Source organism: Euleptes europaea, chromosome 8, assembly GCF_029931775.1.
Source record: "Euleptes europaea isolate rEulEur1 chromosome 8, rEulEur1.hap1, whole genome shotgun sequence".
Lineage (NCBI taxonomy): Eukaryota > Metazoa > Chordata > Lepidosauria > Squamata > Sphaerodactylidae > Euleptes > Euleptes europaea.
In genome coordinates this window covers 69,160,929-69,184,747 of record NC_079319.1, presented here as the reverse complement: position 1 = coordinate 69,184,747, position 23,819 = coordinate 69,160,929, and the positions used below count along the sequence as shown (strand labels likewise).

The window sequence follows — 23,819 nt, the reverse complement described above, 5'->3', positions numbered from 1 at the left end:
TGGCACACACTAAGGCAGGACGGACTTAACTCTGACTCATTTTTCTAGATGCCTTGCGATTTGACTAACTTGTGATGAGATCAGTTTCTAATCTTGGGCTCAAGTACTTCCATGTGAGCCTCTGCTATTTTTGTGAGGTTTTCCCCTTCTTTCTTTTGATAGAGTTGTGTGAAGAATGACACACCTGCTGTGGGAGGATTGATATGAATGAAAACAACCCAGCTTGAAGAAGAAGTAAAAGGGAGATCCATTTTCAGCAGCTGCCCTGATGTTAAGGGACTTTCTCCTGCCCATCATGGAAGCAGATAGCTGGGAATGGCTAATGGCTCCAGTTCAGCAGCTGATATCCTGGGGTGCATCGGCAGCCATGGTTTTTGGAGGCGTGGTGCCCTACATCCCCCAATATCGGGATATCAAAAGGACACAGAATGCAGAGGGCTTCTCGACCTACGTATGCTTAGTGTTACTAGTTGCAAACATTTTAAGAATACTTTTTTGGTAAGTTGACTGGCTTTTCTAAAAATACAAATGTTTCCTCTGTTTTAGCTTTTGTGGAAAATTGACATGGAGATACTATGAATGAAATAGGCAAAATTCGTCTCCAGTGAACATTTGGAAGTGATTTGGGCTATTGAGTTTTGTTTGTTGCGGGTTTCTGCCTCTTTAAAGACAAGCTGAGCATATTTCATATTAAACTTACTGAGGATGGTATGGACAACCCAAATAGTGGAGAAACATCTCCTTTTTTGTTCCCTAAAATTGTGGTATTACTTAAAGGCATGTTGAGGCTATTGTATCAGAAAACCTGAGCAACCTTGAGCTGCTGGGTAGGGCAAAAATAAGCCTGAATAAAAACTCTTCTGCTAAACAGGTTTTGAAGTTAGCTATGGACCCCATTGCCCTGACCTGGATGGCCCAGGCTAGCCTGATCTCATCAGCTCTCAAAAGCTAAGCAGGGTCAGCCCTGGTTAGTATTTGGATGGGAGACCATCAAGGAATACCAGGGTTGCTGTGCAGAGGAAGGCACTGGTAAACCACCTCTGTTAGTCTCTTGCCATGAAAACCCCAAAAGGGGTCGCCATAAGTCGGCTGCGACTTGAAGGCACTTTACACACACGCACATGATAGGTCTGAGCTGATCTTGTGAATATTTTATGTGTCTGCAAACATTTGTATGAAAAATCACGGCTCCTTAGGCATCTGACATGTCAGCCTGGTATATATTTTAAATTTTTAGTCTGACTATATTTTACATTATAATGAAGAAGTTTCACTGTAATGTACTTAACACTGCTGTTTTTCACCCTACATCAAGTTATTGCTTAAGATGCGTAACTTGGTTTTATAGCAGTACTAACGCTTGCCATTTTTACCTGTTTTTTAATAGTATTTGTTGTGTTTTCCTGAGGAAAACTTCTCTTGCTTTTCTCACATCAGCTTTTTTTATTTAGAAATTTTATCTAATTCTCACAGTTCTGCTGAAAATGTGTAAGCCATAAACCTGAAGAGCTCAAATCACAGAAGGCACATTACATACACACACACACTTAAAAGAACAACTGCTTAATCTGAACTCACCATTTGGAGCATAATTCTTGCCATTGTAAGTGGGCAGTGTTATGTAATTCTTTCGTAGGAGGTGCTCGAAAAACACCTCCTACAAAACATCTTTAACTTTTCTGATGGTTGTACCATCATCCAAATTCTCAGCAATACTTCCCGAGTAGTGTGACTTCCAGCCCGGATCACCCTTTTTGACAGCTGTGTATTACAATGTGGAAATCTGGGGCAGACAGAAGCTTTTATTCTATAGTTCTGTCTTCACACAGAGGCAGACATCTTGTCTGTGCCCTACTAATCCCATGCTTCTAACCTAGCATTGGGCAAGTTATTTTAAATGTCTCTTCAAAGTTTCCTTTGAGGTACTGGTATTAGACCGGCCCTGTCTGCCTTTTTAATTTGTTCTTTGATGACTGCCAACAAATCAGGCCTGATTGATACTTCACATCGCAAGGGTGTTTGGAGTGGCAAATGCTGTTAAGTGTGACGTGGAGAGGCATTAGTGCATGAGAGCGATGCAAATTAAGTGGTGGTTGGGTTTGCTCTAGGCTTTTTATAATGTGCAGAAATAATAATATTCACTCATCTTCAAATACTGTGAATAATGGGATGCCAGGTAATCAGTATTTCTTTGCCAGTGAACTTCCAAGCTCTTGTCTTGCTGCTTTCAGTTTCTCCCTGGATAGACCCAAGTGATTTCCATTCTGACCAGGAACTGAATTGTTGAGATCAAGCGAAGCACAATGAATGCTCTCATCTCTCTTTCCCCTATAGCGTGTTACTGAGGCTTCTCAATATCAGTTTTCATAAGTATAAAGAAACCGTTTATTGATTGATCCACAAATCTTGGGCAGAAGAACGCTTCCCACAAATCTTGGGCAGAAGAACACTTCCCACATCTTTTTACTGGCGCCCATTTAGATAGGGCTGCCATAGCTCTTCTGCATGCAATGCAGAAACAGGAACTTGGATACAAGCCAAAATTTGCTGTTGATTACATTGGATCTTTTGTAAATCCTGGGTCTGACCTTTTGAAAGGATTGGCGGCCGCCCAAATTCTTCCTTCATGTGTTGCCTTCATGGAGGGAGGGCCTGATGGCTGTCGTTGCTTGCTTTTCAGTCTTGTGTTCTATAGGTCTGAGAGCATTAGCTCATTACTCACATATTTGAAACCTAGAATCCGAATGGGGTTGTTTCCACACTAGTCTGTTTTCTTTACAATTAACACAATTCATTATCTCTGCTCTTATGGAGAATCCTGATGGTGTTGCTGACTTGTTGCGAGGCAGTTATAGTCCAGTGTTTTCTGTGTGGTGTCTCTCCCCCCCACCATCTTTTTCACAGCTGATTTCCAGTGATTATTTGGGGCTTTGAATGAAATAGCAGCGCTAGCCTGTTCAGCATGGTCTGGCAAAGTGCTATTGATGTAGCTAATGGCCAAGTGATCTGAGATGTGGTTGGCAAACCCCTGGGCAGCACAGAGGTATCCTGATAGAAGGCGGTGACAACTTAGCTGAGCCACCTCGTGTACTATTGTGACCCCCTCGGCATAGGAGGGGGGGACACTTGTATAACCCCTAGGAGTGGCTGGTTTAGCCCAGGAGGGGTGGAGTCAGTGCATAGAGGTTAGCAGCAGAAAGACACTGTTTGCTGGGGAAATAGATAAGATTTCCTGGGCTCTTATAACCTTGTAGTGGCCTGAATAGCCCATCTTAACCTGAGCTTGTCAGAACTTGGAAGCTAAGTAGGGTTGGCCATGGTTAGTACTTGAATGGGAGACCACTAGGGAAAACTGGGGTTGCTACACAGAGGAAGGCAATGGCAAGCCGCCTCTGCTTGTCTCTTGCCTGGAACGCCCTGTGGATGGGGTCGCCATGAGTTGATTCTCCTTCTTTTTCTCCTCCTCCTCCTCTTCCTTCAATGCAAAAAGTTAATTGCTAAAGAGGGAGGTAAATTTAGTATGGCTGGTATTACGATTGGAATCATATTGTTATTGTAGGGCTGTGTTTTTCAAGCTGAAGTCTGGTTCCTGTGATGTCCTGTCTGTTCCTTTTTGCCAAAGAACTGAACTGGAAGAAATCTAGCGCTTGGTGGATCAGAAAGGTGGACTTTGCTCCCCACAAAGCTGTCGAGCAATAGCCATTTGCTTAACTGAATTAAAAAAACATCTGTTGCAGGTATCTGTTCTCTGTTCCACCTCTTGTGCTAACAATATAAATCTTATATTCTGTGTGTTGGAGGGTGCCGACTCATGGCGATCCTGTGAATCAATGTCCTCCAAAACGTTCTATCGTTAACAGCCTCACTCAGATCTTTTAAACTGAGGGCCATGGCTTCCTTTATAGAGTCAAACCATCTCTTGTTGGGTCTTTTCCTGCTGCCTTCAGCTTTTCCCAACATGATTGTGTTTTCTTGTGACTCTTGTCTTCTCCTAATGTGACCAAAGTACAACAGCCTCAGTTTAGTAATTTTAGCTTCTAGGGTCAGTTCAGGCTTGATTTGATGTATAACCCACTGATTATTTTTTCTAGCCTCTCACAACTCACACAGGCAAAGGTTATACTGGCTCCTCAGCAGAATTAATGTGTGCAGGATCTGGGTCACATCCTGACACCGGGCAAATTGCAAGGGTTTGAATGAGGCCACCCAAGAGGAAATTGCGGCTTTGCTCATTAAGAGCTTCTTCTGGGTCAAGGCTAAAAATGAAAAGTTAACGTAATCATCATCATTTATAAAGAGCTTCAACATTAAGTCCTGCAGAGTAAATTATGCTTAAAGGAACAAAAGCTCCCTGCAGGCTTAACGTTCTTCAAAAGGGGGACAAAGAACAATTAGGGAGGAGGAAGGGGCATGAGGAGGGGAAAAGGCAGAGGCAGAGGTTTGAGCTTATGGACAAAGAGACATTTTCAGGTCATCTTTAATACAGATCTTGCTAGTTGTGCTGTGGTTTTTGAAGACCTGATGGCCACTCCCGTGTCTTGAAAATGGATTGCCTGGGAGACCTGTATAGTTTGTAGATATTGTGGATTTTATGGCCAGCTAAGAAGAGATTCATGGACAAGCTGGCTTCTATGTGTATGTTTGTTGCTTACTGGATCAGAAAATGCAGGCATAAATTGGATAAACATCAGTGCATGCATCCCGAGTGTCAATGCTGATTATGCACACTTTTTTTTGCTTTCAAAGGGATGTCTGTCTAAATGCGCCAGAATGGGAATGGGAGTGCATAATTAATTAGATGCAAGTCGTTGTTATGTACATGCAATTAGAGCTGGATTGGGATGCATACATGTAATGTTTGCACAGTGATCCTAGATGTTCCTAATTTAGTTGTACATCCAGGCGTGTAAATGTAAGGAATGTTTCCAGGTTCACGCCTATGGTTCAGTTGGAAATAAAGTTCCATTTGCATGTCTGGAAGTTCTTTTGTTCATCTAGGGAAAGGTCGATTCCTGTTTTTTTTCTCCTGACGCCCCCTGTGCTTCAACGCACTCTATTCTGGAGGATCTCCAGACTTTCTATTAGAGTGTTCCCAGAATTTGCACTGGTAGATACCGAGACTGAGAAACAATGTCGAGCACTGTGATAGTGCTAAACATTGTGGTCTCTAGAGTGACTTTATGGAGGTTGTGAGGAGCTGTTATAAAGGAGGGGGGAATCCTTGAGGCTGGCAATAAGTGCTTCGGTTTGTACGAATGATCTTTGGATCCAAGCCATCGTTGTGCAGGCATATAGTAGAGGCCTTTTGTATTTGCATTAGAGTTTGGTGTACTGAAAACTGCATACTACTTGTTTATTGTTTAAATTTGGATAATTTGGTGACACTATACCACCATGTAGTTCATGATAATACGTTATTAAAGTGTCTAGAATTTTCACTTCTATAAATGTTAATATCCAAGTATGCTGGTAGTCCTATTAGGTTGGCTCCAACCTTCTTTTCTGTAGTTGAAAAAGAAGAAAACATTACATATATTAACACCCACCTTTCCATTTTTCCTGGGGGGGGACACACACACAGGATTTTCCCCAGTGGTTTCAAGATCTCCAGAAATGGTACATCTCTAGTTGCAACCCCCCACCCCCAGTAATATTTGTGTGTCCATAGAAAAAGAACAGAATGACAAGTGGCTTAAAATTACTTTAAGGTGGAGGGGAGCTTACACGGCTGTCCTAAGTAGAGATACACCCATCTAAGCTAGTCAGCTTCAGTTGTCTTAGAAAAGTGTTTAGGACTGCACTGTAAAATGATGTAAAAAGTCTCCAGTCCATATATTTTTTAAAAAGGTAAAGGTCCCCTGTGCAAGCACCAGGTAATTCCTGACCCATGGGGTGACGTGATATCCTGATGTTTACTAAACAGACTTTGTTTACGGGGTGGTTCGCCAGTCATCTTCCCTTTACCCCCCAGCAAGCTGGGTACTCATTTTACTGACCTAGAAAGGACGTCGGTTTCAAGGTTGACTCAGCCTTCCATCCTTCTGAGATTTTAAAAAAGCTATACTGTGGTGCCATGTTCAGAATTAAATATATAGATTTTTCTCCAAATTAATTGCACAAGGGTCTTCCTGATGTCAGTAATCTTTAGTCAGGCGCTTAAAAGGCAGGAACATCGGAATTTTGAGATATGGCATAATTTGTGTGACCAGAATTATTGGCTTTTTTCAGTTACCCGTTTTTCATGGAAATTGGGCAAAGACTATCCATATAGAATTTCTTGGTATAATTATTTACAAATAAAAGATCATATTTGAGAGATTTGGGGTTCTGTAAATATATACAGGAAAGTAACCAAATTTGAACAAGTGCTGTATAAACCTTCCAGCAATGAACACTTGCACCCAAAATATATGCTCTTTTAGGTGAACTAGAAGAGAGAAACTGGAGTTATTAAACATTTATGTTTGGCAGTTAGTATTTCAGAGAAATTTAAGAATGTAAACAGGGTCTCATTTGATATAGGCAGTGATGTGGTTTTCTGGAAAAAAATTAGAATTCTCATGACCCTAGGAGTAATCTTTCCCGGTGTTGAAAAGGACTGATGGCGGTAGGAGTGGTGGATTCATACGCTATAAGCCTTCATTCTTATTTTAAAATATCCTAATTGGCATGCTTGAGAAATGCAGTCTTTCCCGTCCTAATATTAAAAAATACTATCATGCTGCTGCATTGAGCCACCTAGAGGACCTGCAAAGGCAACACAGATTACATGCAAATTCACTCTTTCCCAATAGCATGACGTTTAACTCAAACATATAGAAATCTCTTTTTGTTCTAATGCAAGCAATTGATATTGCATGTACCAATCCTTTAGGTGGCTCACCCTGGCAGTATGAAAAACATCCTCGTCTTTCCTGATATTAAAAGATACAATCATACTGCCTTGTTGAGTCACCTGAAGGATTAGTAGAGGCAGTACAGATTATATGTAAATCCTCTCTTTCCCAATACAAGTGCTTTAAAGGTATAGTCTAATGTTCTAATATTAATAACCTAATATTAAAAAAACTGTCATCCTGCCATGTTGAAATAAATATACATACCTTTTAAGTACATATGGTATTCGTGAAAAAAATGAATTTATAATTATCAAGTCCAATCCGTGTGTTAGAACAATGCTTTTGCAGCTGATCGAGTTTAATCTAGGTCAAGTCAACAGCAGTATAAAGAAGAGATCAAAAATATATGCAGTGTGATAGGAGTGTAGTACGTCTGAAAGGAGTAGAGGATGATATATACTAAATTGACTGAACTCGTGGAAGAACATAGACCACTAGTATTTCAATATTGCTACATTCCATTTAAGATTGCCCGCCACCAGGTGGTCTAAAGGGAACAGCAGCACGTTGGCTCTATGTTAATAAACTTCACACTGAAGTATAAACCAACTAACACCAGTCTTAAATCATATACAAATAACTATAAACAACAGGTATTAAAAATCATACCCCAACATTGTCAAAATGAGTTTCTTATGTAATGAATTCTTATTTATGGTATTAAAGTCATACCACTATTTTCGTGGATACATCTATTTTTGTGGATATTCACCCTTTGTATACGAGCCTCATAGGGCTTAAAACTTTTTACAAAAATTGTTGCCCGAGAGGGCTACACAAACTTAAATGTATAAGGAGGCAAAACCACACTCCAACATAAGGTAAAGCGACTCTCCGAAAGAGCAACAAAAGAGTCCATTTATATTGTAATTGAAGCACGAGATGGCGAAGAGTAGTGAGTGAAATTGCAGCGAGGTGGCAAGGACGCGCGTTTTGGTTAGTCCTTCATCAGCTTGCCAAATCAACTTGCAGATGTATTGAAATTGACATGCAATCTCGACAGTGCTTTGAATTTCTGTTACAAAGTATACAGGATATATATTTATGCATTTATACTAGTTAAAATCCAACAATACAGGCAGACAATACAATAATACAGCTTACCCTATATTGCTGTGTGTTAAACCAGATCCATGCAGGCAGTTCTCCCGGCGTGATGGAGAGTTGCCGCCCCGGTATAATTTAAATAGCAGCAGCTGTACACAAAACTGTAAAGATCATTGTTATCATTTAAAGAGACATCAGAAGATGATGCATGATGCTTAACAACATTTCTCAAACAAAACAAGACAAATCAAATTCAGTATTTAAGCCACTTGGAACTAGGGTTTTAAAAAGAAAGATGAACTTCATTTCTTGTCTCAACCAGATCTTAACGTCTTGAGTGTGAAAGGGTTTGGGACGAAACTGCCAGAGGAAAAAAAATCTAAGATCTTGGTCTGTGTGGCCATGCTATTAGATTACAAATGTTTTACATCTTGGGTCTAAATGAGAAATATGGACTATAAATAAAGGAAATGAATCAGTAAATAATGATGGTCTGCCTAGCACTTCCTCCCCAACAAAAAATTTCTGGCTATGGGCCTGCTTGTTTAGTAATCCTCCAGAGATGATTAACTAGAAATGAGTCCTCCAACCCACTCAGATAAAGGAATTTGAGCACTCACATTCCAAATGAAATTTGGGCATAGCTTTAGTAGTATACCAGCATTGATGTCTGCACTGATGTAATGATGCAATGCATGAAAACTTTAGGTTCCATGTTTAGTAGGCTAGTAACAAACCATAGCTTGAAGTTCAGGTGTTACAATAAAACATGGTTTGCTGTGAACAGGAAGTCATCAGTTTCTGAGTTGCACCCACGGAAGGAGACAGGAGTGTATGAGCCTGAGGAATGCAGCTACTGTGTGCAAATCTAATGGAAAGTTTTTAGAAAATCCAGTCCCAGTTGTATCCTGTTTCTTCACAATTAAGTAACATATAGGCATTAGGACATGTAATACATTGGAGGTATTGAAGAGTAGGAGCAGATCTGATTCATGGTTTTAGATAATGCCCTGAGATGATGATGTATTGAAGACTAGTTTTATGATGTATCAGAGACTTGACTGTTTATGATATACTATTTAATCTTATCTTGTTTGGATGTTTAAAAGGGATAGTAGGTTTTGACATGGATGTACATATGTTCTGGCAGCAGCCAGAATGGCTATAGCCAGGAGTCCTGTCTTACGTTAAAAAAAATCTAAAACAGAATGGCTATTTCGAGTATGGAAGTTTATCTCAGTGATTAAAGTAATGTACGAATGAGAGAAGTTGGGAAGATGGATAATTTGCTAGAAAATAGGCAATATAGCTCATGTAGGAGAATAACAATACTAGACAAGATTAAGCAATATTTTGTTAAAACCACTATGAACAGGGATTAGAGTAAATAGTAAGTTTTATGGTTTGATTATACTTTTAAAACTCTTTTTTTGGTGTTAAGTTACAATTAATTTTAAAAACGATGAGGAAATTGATCTCTGTATTGAGGCTAAATGAAAAGGAAAACCTTGCTTTTGGGAAGGGGGCTTGTAATAGAGGACAGTGGTCTCAGGCTTTCAGGGAACTTGAACTGTAAATATGAATAAACATTTCCTTAATTCAGGTATTCAGTGTGTTTCTGGGTGTCTTTTACAAGTCTGCTTATTTTTTTTTTAGAAGGGAAGAGATCTCCCTCTAGTGGTTTTAATAACCTACATTGAATTGTTTTCTGGATATGGTTTAAGCACATTTGCAAAACCTTTCATTTTGTTTTGGTTTAAGGCATGATCATTGCAGTCCTAAAAAGAGTTACTCCAGTCTAAGCCCATTCATTTCAGTGGGTTTGGACTGGAGTAACTCTGCATAGGATTGTGCTGTAAAGTGCTTATTCTTTTCCTTCATGATATCACCTGCATCAGGTAATGTCTGGAAATACATCCTGGTCACTTAATCTGAAGCCTAATCTGTTACTATTCAGCGGACATGATTCAGCTATACGGGTTACTTTGTCCAAAATGATCTTGCCCTGCTACTCTTCCAGTGTACTCTTCAGTTAATGCCAAGGAAATTATTGTGTTAAGTTTGCCATAAGAAATATTTGACTAATGTTTGGTGCCTGCCTTGTGCTACGGCACACCTGCCATGGCTTCAGGTTTGTGTATTATTTACTGAGAAGGTTGCCAGGTCGCCACCGACAGGAGGGAGGTTTTTGGGCAGAGCCTGAGGAGGGCGGGGTTTGGGGAGGGGAGGGACTTCAATGCCATGGCATAGAGTCCAATTACCAACGTGGCCATTTTCTCCAGGTTAATTGATCTTATCGGCTGGAGATCAGTTGTAATAGCAGGAGATCTCCAGCTAGTACGTGGAGGCAGGCAACCCCATTTACTAAGGAGGGAAGTAAGATCTCACTTGGTACCAAGTGCTCATTCCTGACAAGGGAAAGTAGTTGGAATTAGATCAGATGTGAGTGTGTATGAACGCAGCTCTAGACTGGAGGTCTTCCCCTCAGTGGTTTTGTCTGGTGGAGTCATAATGTTTCATACGAGGAATGTTTGTGGTATCTGTGGTTCTGAGGGATGGTATTGTACTTACTTGTTGTGACACAGGACAATGAAATAAGGTTGACATTTTGTACCAATTGATTTGGTACAAATTGACCAGAATCTGGTCAATCATGCAGCTTCAATCTGATCAATCATGCAACTTCATCTGAATAACATTGACGGGCAAATTGACATTGTGATGATCTCTGTTTGAACATGATGGAAAGTGTTGTTTTAAAAATGAAATTATGAATTTAATCTTTATTTGTTATGCAGTTTTTGATATTTTAATGTTTGGTCCTGTTGCATCATGGCAAACTCTGGACTGCATACGTGTGGATTTAAAGACTTAACTATTTATGTTTAAATTTGGCAGAGGTTCCTGGGTGTACAGTTCAATATTAAGACTCCCCCCGCTGTTTTTTTTTTGGTCTCCTAGGTTCGGGAGGCATTTTGAGTCCCCTCTACTGTTGCAGAGCATTATAATGATAATTACAATGCTGCTGATGCTGAAACGATGCACTGAAGTACGTGTGGCAAATGAGCTGAATATAAAACGGCGGTCCTTCTCAGGTTGGTTGAAGTCAAATGCCTTCTCTCTTTCTTTTTCCCCTCCTGTAGTTTTAGCTTGTCTTCTTTTGTTAAAATTACATTTTGGCACATTGTGCCAGATTGTCTCTTGATAATCAAATACAAAGCATCCGACCGAAATGGCTTTATGTTTTTATATTGCTTTTTTCTGCTTTGTTACGATTAAATATTTGCTTAGATATTGTTCTGCCAAAGGCCTGGCATAATTGCTGAACTCACTGGGTTTTTTTTCCTCCTGAAAAACCTGTGGAGGAGGATCATCTTACAAAGGCCCCAACCCTTAGGGTATTCACATGCTTCTAGTTAGCATGTTATATTTGCTACCATAGATCCAGTGTAAACATTACAGACATCATGTAGAAACTACTCGAAATAGCCTTTGTGTGCTCCACCAACCAGGCACAATACTTGGCGTCAAACACATAGCTTCCATGTTACTGCCAACTACATCAGGAAAATATGGCAGTAGTGTTCAGCTTCTCCATGCGGTTTGGGTGATCCTTAACGTTAGCTTCTTGACACCAAGAAGAGCAGCTGTCATGCTGAAGCTGTTTTGTGCTGCTTCTGTGGGGTGGTCATAACAAGTAGACTGATCGTCAGTGGCAGAAGCTGGGGCTCTTTTTCACGTCTGCATATAAATGTATTTACATATCATTGCAACACATATGTTTTGTAAATCTTCACTCTCATCTAATAAACTGACTAAATACAAATGGTATTCATACTAAGCAGAAGCCATGATCCTGGATTGTTCTTAGATGTATTTGAGGCTTTCTTTGATTTTTCTCTTGTTAAAATTACAGATTATTCTGAGTGTGTCTGTCTGTCTCTCTCTCACACACACTCACACTCACACACACCCCTTTCAAACTTGGCAAGGTGTTTGGATTGGGTCAATTTCTTTTCTGCCATTTGGAATTCAACCCTCTTGGTTTTTTCCTGTTTGCTTTTCTATGGTAGGGAAGCTTCCTTATAATATATTGCATATGTTGTGTTGCTCTCTTCTTAAGCATCTCTTTACATTTTGTTCTTCATTCTTGAAATGCTTCCACAGTTCTGTTGTAGGCATTTGTCCACAGTGGCTATGGGGAAGGGATACATATGTATAAACCACCCCCGCCCCAATTTCTAATAATTTCAAAAGCAACAACACATTATCCTTATTGAAGACATGAAACTGCCTTATACTGAATCAGACCATTGGTCCATCAAGTTCAGTATTGGCTGCTCAGACTGGCAGCAGCTCTGCAGGGTCTCAGGTGGAGGTCTTTCACGTCACCTACTACCTGATCCTTTTAACTGGAGGTGCCAGGGATTAAACCTGGGACCTTCTGCATGCTAAGCAGATTCTCTGCCACTGAGCCATAGGCCCTCACCAGGAAACGGGAAAAAGGCAGCACCACAATCAATCCAGAAAGCCAATAGCGAGTTGAATTCCAAACTGCTGCCAGATAGAGAATTTACTAAATCCTTCCTGCTTTAGAGGGATTAACTTTGTGAGATCAAGCATCCCCCACACCACAAAAAGAAAACCCTCTGGTTTGAAGGCCCTGCTCATTGACGGTGCACAAAATCCATAGCTCAAAGCTACTTAATTTGTGTAAGGTACATTTTTGGCACTTCATGATACCTGAGCAGGATAAATTAGGGTCTTCTGAAATTTCACCTTGTAGCTTAAAAAGTGGACAGCTCTCTTCCCCTTTCTCCAGTTCTTCATGGTCTCCCCCACCAAAATCTGTTGTGATAGTCTCATTGAAAGCTAGCTGTTTTTCGTTTTTGGAACCAGTCTATGTTGTGTTCCTTTTATTTAATTAATTGATCCATCCTTGCCACAGGGCCATTAGGTTTACTGGAAGGGTCTTTCTGTACTCGCAGAGTGCATCCCTAGAGATGATGTGAGAGAATTCAGTATTGGTATTAAAATTCCACTAGGTGTATTTGGGTTCAGTGTAAATGAGAAAAACATCCCCTTTGAAATTTGTCTAATGAATCCTGGCACCAGTGAAGTGATCCGTACAAGATAGTCTGTGGGATTCTTCCCCCTTTATACAAAACAAGTAGACACCTTTATCTCGGGGGTGGGGGGAGGAGACAGTAGGAAGAAATGCTCTTTTGACATCTAGATACATTTTTGTCTAGACTGGTCTGTCAGCTTGTTTTGATTTAGTTGTAAAAAAAATTAAATTCCATCTAAAATCTTAATTTTTTTTTCTTCCCCCGACTCTTCAGTATTTGTACCTGCAGATATAATATTTTGACCTATTTCAATGTCTTTGTAAAGAAAAGTCTGGAAACTCAAAAGTAATGACATTCCTTACAATCTCATCTACTCATTGTCACTGTCACTTGTATGAGATATAGGCGATATTAATGCAATGAGGAAAACAGCCTCTGCAAGAGGCTTCCTCCCATCTTTCCTCTATTAAATTTGTACCATCATCAAAACTACCTCCAAAGAAAATGCAGCTCTGTACATAGCCCAGCCAAATGATTCTACATGTGTTAAGGATGGCTCAGGTGTTGTCTTAAGCCAGCTTGGTGTAGTGGTTAAGAGCAGTGGTTTGGAGCGTTGCAGTCTGATCTGGAGAATCGGGTTTGATTCCCCACTCCTCCACGTGAGTGGCGGAGGCTAATCTGGTGAACTGGATTTGTTTCCCCACTCTTCCACATGAAGCCAGCTGGGTGACCTTGGGCTAGTCTCACTCTCTCAGCCCCACCTACCTCACAGGGTGTCTGTTGTGGGGAGGGGAAGGGAAGGTGATTGTAAGCCGGTTTGATTCTTCCTTAAGTGGTAGAGAAAGTCAGCATATAAAAACCAACTCTTCTTAACTGTGAACTACTGGAAGAGCCACACGGGAGAGCCGTCCCACTACAAGAAGACAAAGCAAAACTTGTGTACACTGGCAACAGCCAGATCATTGCTATTTTTTCTCCTGTTCCTCAATTCCTCCATGCTGGTAAAATGGGCTGGTAATTCACCACCAGGACTGGTAAATGGAGGCCTAGTCACAGCTAACATCCCAGGTATATTGCTTAAGCAAGAGGAGCACTCCCAAGTGAAGAAAACAGCTGAAAGGAGTATTTTTATTGGCTGTAGGTTTAGGAAGCAAAAACTGCAAGCAGGGTTAATTGCAGCTTTTGAAGGGGTCTATGTGAATTGCCTTCCAGTGCTCTGCCCCACAAAGTTCAGCACTTGCTTGTGCACACTGTGGACAAATCCTGTTTATTTTAAGGTTTGGGTTTTGCAAAACCTCACACTTGGTTTTGAAAGTTTTCCCCAGTTAACAGAACACAGGCTAGATGAGGGAAGTCGATTACTCTCATGTGTCACCCATCTGTCAATGGCTCTTACAAGTACCTGACACGGGAGCCAGCGGATTACGCAGGTTGTCCAGGAAAACACCACCAGAACTCCTTGCTACTAGAAAAGCAGTGCTTGTTTATTTTACAGTGCACAGGTATAATACAAACTCCTCTTATACTCTTCCGCTCATAGCATCCCGACACATAAGCTTCCATTCTATACAGCTATATACAATATGCGATCTCAGGCAACCAATCACAGTAGATGCTAAGTCATTCACCTGTTGCTAGTACATTGCATCAGCCGTCTGGCCCAAACCGGTTCTGGCCAGATTCCTCAGGCTATCCAGGGACTTTCCAGACTTATGACATCATTACAGATCTACTTGATCTCAGTGCAACCTGTTAAACTAATCTGACAGCCTTGTATCTCTGACAGTACCCAGGCATTAAAACTTTGTAAATGCAAATGGCCTTCCTGTTAGAAGACAATGAAATGGCCAGTTCACATCTTGGCTGGAATTTCGCTAGACAGGATCTTCCTGGTGACTCCAGGGAGGAGATTTGACCCATGGCCGGGTGGGGGTGAGAAGACAGAGGAGGTAAAATCCCTTGGCACAGAAGAGGAAGGGCTTCTTCTTGATGGCAACCATTGCCCCGTAAGTGGCTGCTTGGACACAGACTCCAAGGTAATCGGAAGCTTTTAGATCACTGTAACTTCTCAGTTTAGACAGCCTGCCTTAGATTAAGAACAGCTAGGGCATGCACCGACTTGATGGACAGGGGATTGCATGTTTTCACCTTTCTTTGGTCTCCATTGCTCAGTCCGCTGCTCTGTGGGCTTTTTCTTTTAAATTATTTACTATTTTAAATGCTGGAAGTTGTTTTCTGTACCACATAGACCTCAACTATTCGAACATTCTATTCAAAACAGGAGCTGGGGAAGGGAGTTGGTTGGAGGATAGATGGCTAATTCCCTTGAAGTGTGTAACCATGGTAAGCTGTTCTCTTGGTAACCAGTTGCTGTGTAGTAGGAAATGCGGGCAGTAGGTGAGGCCTTTAATCAGCTACATGGAAGGGAAGCTGGGAGTGCTGACCCTCTCTGTGGGTAATTCCGAAATTGACCAGCTGCTGGCAGTGTACCAAAGAAGCATGAGATAACCACTCTTAAGAGCTGAGAGAGTGGCGTGTCACTCAGCATGACCTTTGGTGTCTACGCACCTGAGAGGATTAAAAGGGAGCGGGGTCAGCGGGGCCGTTCTGCCACACACACCAGGACAAACAGGTCACACTCTACCAAGCTTCCCTGCCAGAACAGGCATAGGAACAGCCAAATGGGAGATCACCCTAGCGAGGTCATCCCTGATATTGAAGTGGTACTAGAGGGGCAACAGAGTGAGGCTGTTCTGAGTGAGAACAGTGCTTCTCTCTCTGCAGGTGCCTTTCAAGCAGGAAACAGAAGATTGCCCCAGAGGCCCTTTCAACATCACAGGGGCTTCTAGAGCAATGTCTTATTCTGGGTGGGAGCATATGGGCCAAGTGTATCTAGCTAGTACTGGGGACTCTGCCATGCTGTAGATCTTGGCAGATGCCTGATCATGCTGACCTTTGACCCTTGCCCTGGCATTGAATAATGAGGAGTATAACCCATTTTTTCTCTCAAATAGGCTGAAATAATAAGGAAACCAGCGTGTTATTCTGAACATCACTGGCAGTAGTTAAGCATAAGACCAAGGGGTCCATAGATGTGCTTTCTAGGTGCCATTGGTGGCCACGAATCTGTCTCTGGTTTGTCCAGCATTGCAAAGGACACAGAGGCCTCCCATTTTGTGCTGGGCAAAAGAAGCAGACCCAATCCCTTTCCCATGTTCCTGCGTGTGCTCAAAGAACTTGTTGAATGGAAGTGGTTTATTTCTTACTTCATGCTTAGCTTGAGAGATACTCAGAGACATCAGAGAGATTATCAGCATTTTTAAGCACCCGCTACCTGGCACAAACTGACTTCTCCTTTACTGAGTAATTTGCACATCCCAATCTAGGCCAGTAAAATTTTGCTGCCTCTGATAGGGCCTAAAGATAAAAATCAAAATGTAGATCATATGAGGAGAGTCTGATATTAAGCACTCCTGTACAATTACTTTAAAGATTGCCTGCATGCTGAATTGTGTCTCACGCTGAAATTAAAGGAGTTTAGAAAGTTTCACTTTGTTTGTACTGCACCTATTCTCTCTTCATAGTCCTTATATGGTTGCTTGTCCAGGGATTTGTGACCTTGTGGGTCTGGAATAGAGGCCCACCTGGAATAGGAGGGCAGAATATCCCCTCCACCCCCTTTTGGAGCACTGTTAAATTATTTGTGATTTAAAAAAAGATACCTTAAATTTGCAGAAGAAGAATGAAATAAAGCTAAATGTCTTGCAGCACCTGAAGAAGTTGACATCCAGGTATGCTAAATCATGGCTGGTATGACCTATCCTGTAAATAAAACGGCTGTTCCTTTGCAGTGAGTGACTCTGGGTAGGACCCATGGCGATAATTGGATTGTGGGCTTTGTTAAAACAGTGGTGGCTTTCACATTGAACACATGAAGCTGCCTTATACTGAATCAGACCATCAAGGTCCATCAAAGTCAGTATTGTCTACTCAGACTGGCAGCGGCTCTCCAGGGTCTCAGGCAGGGGTCTTTCACATCACCTACCTGCCTAGTCCCTTTAACTGGAGATGCTGGGGATTGAACCTGGGACCTTCTGCATTCCAAGCAGATGCTCTCCCACTGAGCCACAGCACCTCCCCATTGAACATTGCCACTTTGGGGATAGCAAGCTTGATGGCATTTTGATGAACCTTGCTTTACTGAGGTAAGCGCTCTGAAGTTGTGGTAGCTTCCTGAAACATTTACAATGAAAGCTTCTTTCAAGCTTTAAAGCTTCTTCTTTAGTGAGGCAAGTGATAAAGAACAGCCTAGTCTGAATGCATTAACATTTGCGGAAGAATCCTGTTCATTATGTCATTTAATTTTCCCCCTGGTATTTTCAGATGTGTTAAGGTGATGCAGAGTGACTCCATTATGCTTACATCTATTTTCAAAATCCACGAGGATGCTGGTTAGCACAGGAACTAAAAAACCTCTGGCATGACTCACACAATATGCTAACATTTGCCTGTTGTTATAATCCATTAAAAGATCTGCTGCTGTACAGAGTCCAACAAGTCTGTTTTGTCTTTCCTTTCTCTTCAATTTTTGAATGTAGCTGCAGATAGTAAGGACGAAGAAATCAAAATACCTCCAAAGAGATCCTTTTGGGGTACGTACTTTACAAACCCATGCTGCATGAGGTTGCCATTTGGAACACCATCCATTCTTCCCGTCTTTGCCTTTTATTTACTTATTTTTTTGCCGTGTTAGAAATGAATGCATGGTTGTCATTTCTACTAAAACAATGCCTGTACTACGTTTTTTCCTAACACCAAAATCTTACTTCAGTTCAGTTTCACCACTGACTGAGGAAAAAGATGCATTTTTTTATTCCTCAAGCAGCTTTTCATTCTTTTCCAGGCTTTAGACTTTTAAAACCCTTGCAGATCCCTGACAAAATATGAAATAATTAATAGGATATACTCGCTCTTAAATACCATCTGTGTCCTCTCTTTCATGCCTCTCTTTCATGAGCCATAGGCTGGTTATCTTGTTTTCAGAAGCTTAGATGGTGTCTGAAACTGAGAAAGTAGGAAAGATGGATCTTCTCCAGCCCACTTAAAGGATGCATCTCTTTTTTCAGGGGATTTCCATGGTAAATTTTATAATTCAGTACATAGTAGGTTTATAGCTGCATTGCTAGGGCTCAGCTACTGATGAAGTAGCTTTCAAACTGTTGAATGGAACCTGAATCTGGGATAATAGATGGCTAGTTGTTCTTTTCAAATGATCATGCTTAGTTCAAACATTACTTCTGTGGTGTGGCTGCTATACCCCCCCCAATGCTCTTGTCAGCCATGTTCCTTTTTGCAGCAGTAATATGGAGCGGTGGACACTCATCTGGAGAACCAGGTTTGATTCCCCACTCCTCCACATGAAGCCAACTGGATGACCTTGGGCTAGTCACAGCTCTCTTAGAGCTCTCTCAGCCCCACCTACCTCACAGGGTGTCTGTAATGGGGAGGGGAAGGTGATTGTAAGCCACTTTTATTCTTCCTTAAGTGGTAGAGAAAGTCGGCATATAAAAACCAAGTCTTCCTCTTCTACCAAACCCTGTATCTCATGGGTCAGCCAGATCACGTGGCTACTACCCATGCCAACACCACCAACTCTGATGAATGTCATGGGAGAAAAAAGGGACCATGGTGACCTATAAGATTTAGCATGGACCAATGCCCCTGTGATTTGGAGCTGCAGCAGGCAAGTGTGGATTTTTATCTGACAACCTCACCACGAAAGTAATGTATGAACTAGGCCCATGAGTTTATTTGAATCTATAGTAAGAGTTGGAGTGGGCAAAAGAGAATGGATTAGAATGGAAAGAATTTATTTAGGGCACTTCAAAATATTTTGCTTTCCTTAGGGGCCTCACTTGCTTTCTCTAGATTGTTGCCAAGACTAGAATAAGCTTTGATGAATGCGTCTTAAATTCTGGAACTCCCTGCCCCAGGATGTGGTGATGACTGCCAGCCTGGAAGGCTCAGGGCTATCCACGGCTACTAGTCAAAATGAATACTAGTCATGATGCATACCTGTTCTCTCCAGTCTCAAGCATGCCTCTTATATTACATGCTCTGGGACATAGACAGGATAACACTGCTGCAGTTGTGTTGTTTGTGGGCTTCCTAGAGGCACCTGGTTGGCAACTGTGTGAACACACTGCTGGAGTTGATGGGCTTTGGTCTGATCCAGCATGGCTTTTCTTACGTTCTTATGTTAACTCAGGCCATTACTGAATAATAAGAGACATCAAGATCTAGAAGTTGTAGTTAGCAGTCAAAATTCCTTAAGAAAGTTACACTTATATGGCTTTCACTGCAGAATGCATTAAAAATGCACTCTACCCATGTTTTGTTTTTGAGGAAATAATATTTTCCCAGTGGGCACATTAGGAGCCCCGTGGCGCAGAGTGGTAAGCTGCAGTACTCCAGTCCAAGCTCTGCTCACGAACTGAGTTCAATCCCGACAGAAGTTGGTTTCAGGTAGCCGGCTCAAGGTTGACTCAGCCTTCCATCCTTCCGAGGTTGGTAAAATGAGTACCCAACTTGCTGGGGGTAAAGGGAAGGTGACCGGGGAAGGCACTGGCAAACCACCTGGTAAACCAAGTCTGCCTCATAAACATCGGGATGTGACATCACCCCATGGGTCAGGAATGAATGGGTCGGTGCTTGCACAGGGGACCTTTACCTTTTTTTTAGTGGGCACATTGGTTTAATTTTTCTATTTGATAAAGCATCATTTCCCCACTGCATCTTTTTTCAAAAAACATTTCTTTGCTTAATCTCTACATGAGTGTTGTTTCTGCCTGCTGATTTTCATCATTCCTTTGTAGTAGTTTTCACAAGCTTAATGTACAAAAGTCTACTAACCTAAGGAATGTAAAGTGGGTTGAGATTGTTCAACTTTATTTTTACATTCTTGCTGCTTGCCTTATTTGTGGTGCATGGCTAAAACTGTCTTGTATTAACATCTTCAAGGTTAGAAGGATTTTTCATTTGGGTACTTAAAGGGAATTATAAGTAAACAAAACTAAATATGCTACTAGATTATTCATTCATTACATTATATGCTTCCCAATACTTGTTGATGGATAATTTATGGAACACATACAGAAGGTAATTATCTGTATGAAATATAAATGGACTTTTTTGCAAATTCAGTGAGATTAGATTTTAAAATAAATGTAAACATTGACTTTTCTGTGTCATGAAATATGTTGAGTTTCATTTTTTTAAGTCTGTTAATCAATATATAATGTGGTCAAAAATTATAGGATTCATATATATATGTGTGTGTGTGTGTTAAGTGCCGTCAAGTCGCTTCCGACTCATGGCGAGACTATGAATGAAAGGGAGTTACTGCACTTTGTATTCCCAGCGATGTATTAAGAGTTTGAAAATGTTATAAAAAAATAGCTTTAAAAGGGTTTTTGGATACTACGGCTTATAAATGGTTGGAAGACGTCTTCACAGCTAAAGGGGCCAAACAAAGTGCGAACAGTATTTTTTATAACGTTTTCAAACTCTTAATACATCGGTGGGAATACAAGTGTGGTAACCCCAAAATGGCCTATCTTTGACAGCCTTGCTCAGATCTTGCAAACTGAGGGCTGTGGCTTCCTTTATATGTGTGTACATGTGTATAAATCTAATGCTGAAGCATCCAACCCCAGTGCCAATCAACAAAGCAGTGAAACCAGGCCATTCACAGACAAGGTAGGGATCATTGCCTACTTAGGGCACTCCCCAGATATACAGAAAAATGTTACTTTGTAAATTAACTAAATCCCTCCTCGCAAAAAACAGCCTAATGAGGCTGAGCATATACAAGAGGCATGGAAATGTGGAGAGCAAATGAAGGGGGGAAGTGGAAACATATCTTGGTCAAATTCCTAAGATGTATAAAATCCTGAAAGTGGAGATGGGGTTGTAAAGGTAGTCCCCTATGCAAGCACCGGGTCATTCCTGACCCATGGGGTGATGTCACATCCTGACGTTTACTAGGCAGACTATGTTTACGTGGTGGTTTACCATTGCCTTCTCCAGTCATCTACCCCAGCAAGCTGGGTACTCATTTTACCGACTTCGGAAGGATGGAAGGCTGAGTCAACTGGCTACCTGAAACCGACTTCCATCGGGATTGAACTCAGGTCGCGAGCAGAGCTTTTGACTGCAGTATTGCAGCTTACCATTCTGCGCCACGGGGCTCCTTGGGGGTGGTATAGGACTGGTGTTTCAATATTATTTTCCTCCTTCCCACAGTTTCATGCAAGACCCCAGCCCGTCTTTGTACTAAATAGTATGCATGCCATCTTGTGTAGATACAATGTTAATTGGGGTCACTCAAACTTGCTTCTGTTGTTTTAATGTACCTGTGCACACTGTAGAATACAAAATAAAATAAGTGCGCAGGGGAAACATTTTCCCACACGCCACAGGAGACTAAATTTCACCCCTTCAAACACACACAGAAAAGAGCGACAATTCTGGTTTCAGTCCGTGAATTCTCAACGTGGCACTTGAAGCAGAACTGTAGAGTTCCAAGGTGAAAATGAGTGTTGTCAGTTGAGCCTGCAAGCTGAAATGGGATAACTGGAAAAGTCTTAGGGAAGCCACTGGCAGTGATAGAGGAGAATTCTCAGCTGCGACAGAAGAAAGCACACACACCACAGTTAGTTTCTGCACTGAACATCTAATTAATGTTAAAAAACATGGAAGATGGGAGGAGGACATTACAGGCACCAGCATCATTAATATGAAGATGGTGTGTCTTGCCTACCATCTGATTCTCAGGTGCCTCTTTTATTTACCTGAAACTTACACAAGCCCCTGCGTGAGCTTTAGAGATTAGGGTTTTTTCAGGTGTGGTTTGGGGATGATTTCCATAGAGTTTTCAAACTCCATGCAGGACAGGTTCTGATAAAATAGTAGACCACAGTGGCATATATTAGAATGACTATAGGACCCAGGTTTTATATGAATGAACTACTGTTGACCTGATAGGTGGCAGCAGATACTTAAGTGTTGAATCAGAATCTCTTGTGCTCTCTGGACACCCTCTTTAGCATAGTTGTCAGCAATCCAGCAAACTACTTAGTTTTATTGATGGCTCCCGTTACATTAGTAGAAAGCTTTTATCTGGCACTTTTCCCCGAAACCTGGCTGTGTAGATTTCTTACGCTAATGGGTGTATAGCTTTTTATTTTTCAAATGGAAATGAATTTGTGTTGGCCTTCAGATGCAAAAATGGTGAATAAACTTAATTTTAGTTATACTTTGTTCCAGTTAAAGCTTCCCATTAATTTTTTAATTTCTTGATTGTAATAAATTATTTAGTTGATCTTGATGTGAGTGGTATTTGAGAGATATTTAAGGAACTTTCCTTTTAAATAGCAAGTGTGTAACGTGTTTTCACGTTCATCCTAAAACTGTCATTCCTTGAACCAAGAGACAAATGTTTACACTGCTGCCAGCACACAGATTAACCATATTATATCATTAATTTCATTTATTCAAGGAAATCTATATAGCACATAGGCCTTTAGACAAAATAATATAACAATAATTAAAATACATTAGAGAAGGAACATCTACCGCTTTGGGAAAAACATTAAATACATACTTAAAGGTAGCAAATTAAAATTTTAGTTAAATAGTTGCAGAATCACAGGATATTTAACTAGGCACTGAGTTAATGGCAGCAGTTCAACTTTTTAGTGCAGCCAAGATATATTTGGCAACTGCCAGAGAGATGTGATATTTGTTTCCGGACAGAAGACTGAGTAAGTGATAATCCTTCGAACGGCTGGGAAAAGTTGTGAGAAGGGGGGTTATCAGAGAAGCTCTTAAACATCCATAGAATTTGTGTGAAAGGGAAAAAAACGTGACAGGGTTTCAGTCACCTCAAGACCACAGGAGCAAATCCTTTGGCCTCGTGGTCTGTTAGAACATCTCCCAAAAAGATCAGCAATGGATAATGCATTGAAACGATAGGAGGGAACTGTGAGAGGCTGCAGATACTTATTGCTGACAAATGGTCTTGAAGGAGCAAAACCCAAATACAATGGAGAGCAAATTTGTTTGGCATCTAACAGAAGATGACTCTAATCTAATAGTCCCAGGTGTTTTTAAATCAAAGTACAAGCTCTATCAAAGTCTAGCTCAGAAAAGCCAGAGAGGGAAAACCCTAATCCTGCTATTTTAGAATCCAGAAATTGGATATCTAATTCTGAACCTGGCCTCTAAAGTACAGATCCGAAAACCCACACAATGGGCCAGATACAGACAGGCCTGATGTTTCTGCAAACCTGGGGGTATCCAGGTTCAAAAAAATATTTTTTTTTCAACATTGGAAAGGTTTAAAACTCCCCAGATGAAGAATACCAACAGAGATCTCAGGGGAACTTGGAAGATCATGGGCGGCATTCTGGCATGGCTTAGCAACCTGGACACCACAGTATAAAAAATGGGAAAAGAGTCAACTCGCTTTGTAATTCGAAGAACCACGCTTTAAAAGGTCAGTTTTTTAAAACGGAAGATATAATTATGGGTAATATGATTTATTGTTTGGTCTGAGAATGAAACGTCTTTAGTTAAAAAGCCTATTTTCTGTCAGTATTTTTAAACTGGTAAAAATGTAGTTGCTGTATCTACCCACTTGAGGGTGCTGATAGGTTTTCAAACTACATAGTTGAGCTATATAAATTAACCAGACGAAATTGCAGTGTCAGAAAACACACACACAAATATCCTGTAGGATTTG

At 41.0% G+C, this 23,819-nt stretch overlaps 1 protein-coding gene across 2 annotated transcripts in view; it reads left to right on the top strand.

The window, feature by feature from the left end:
• Positions 1-234: 234 nt before the first annotated feature.
• Positions 235-23,819, top strand: part of SLC66A2 (solute carrier family 66 member 2) — a 68,650-nt gene continuing 45,065 nt past the window's right edge. Inside the window, exons 1-3 of one of the 2 annotated variants that reach the window (XM_056854468.1) lie at positions 235-498; positions 10,908-11,041; positions 17,614-17,667. In XM_056854468.1, coding sequence (XP_056710446.1) covers positions 269-498; positions 10,908-11,041; positions 17,614-17,667 — 418 coding nt within the window. In that variant the 5' untranslated portion in view covers positions 235-268. The remainder of the gene's footprint in view (positions 499-10,907; positions 11,042-17,613; positions 17,668-23,819) is intronic. The other variant, XM_056854469.1, reaches the window with a different exon arrangement.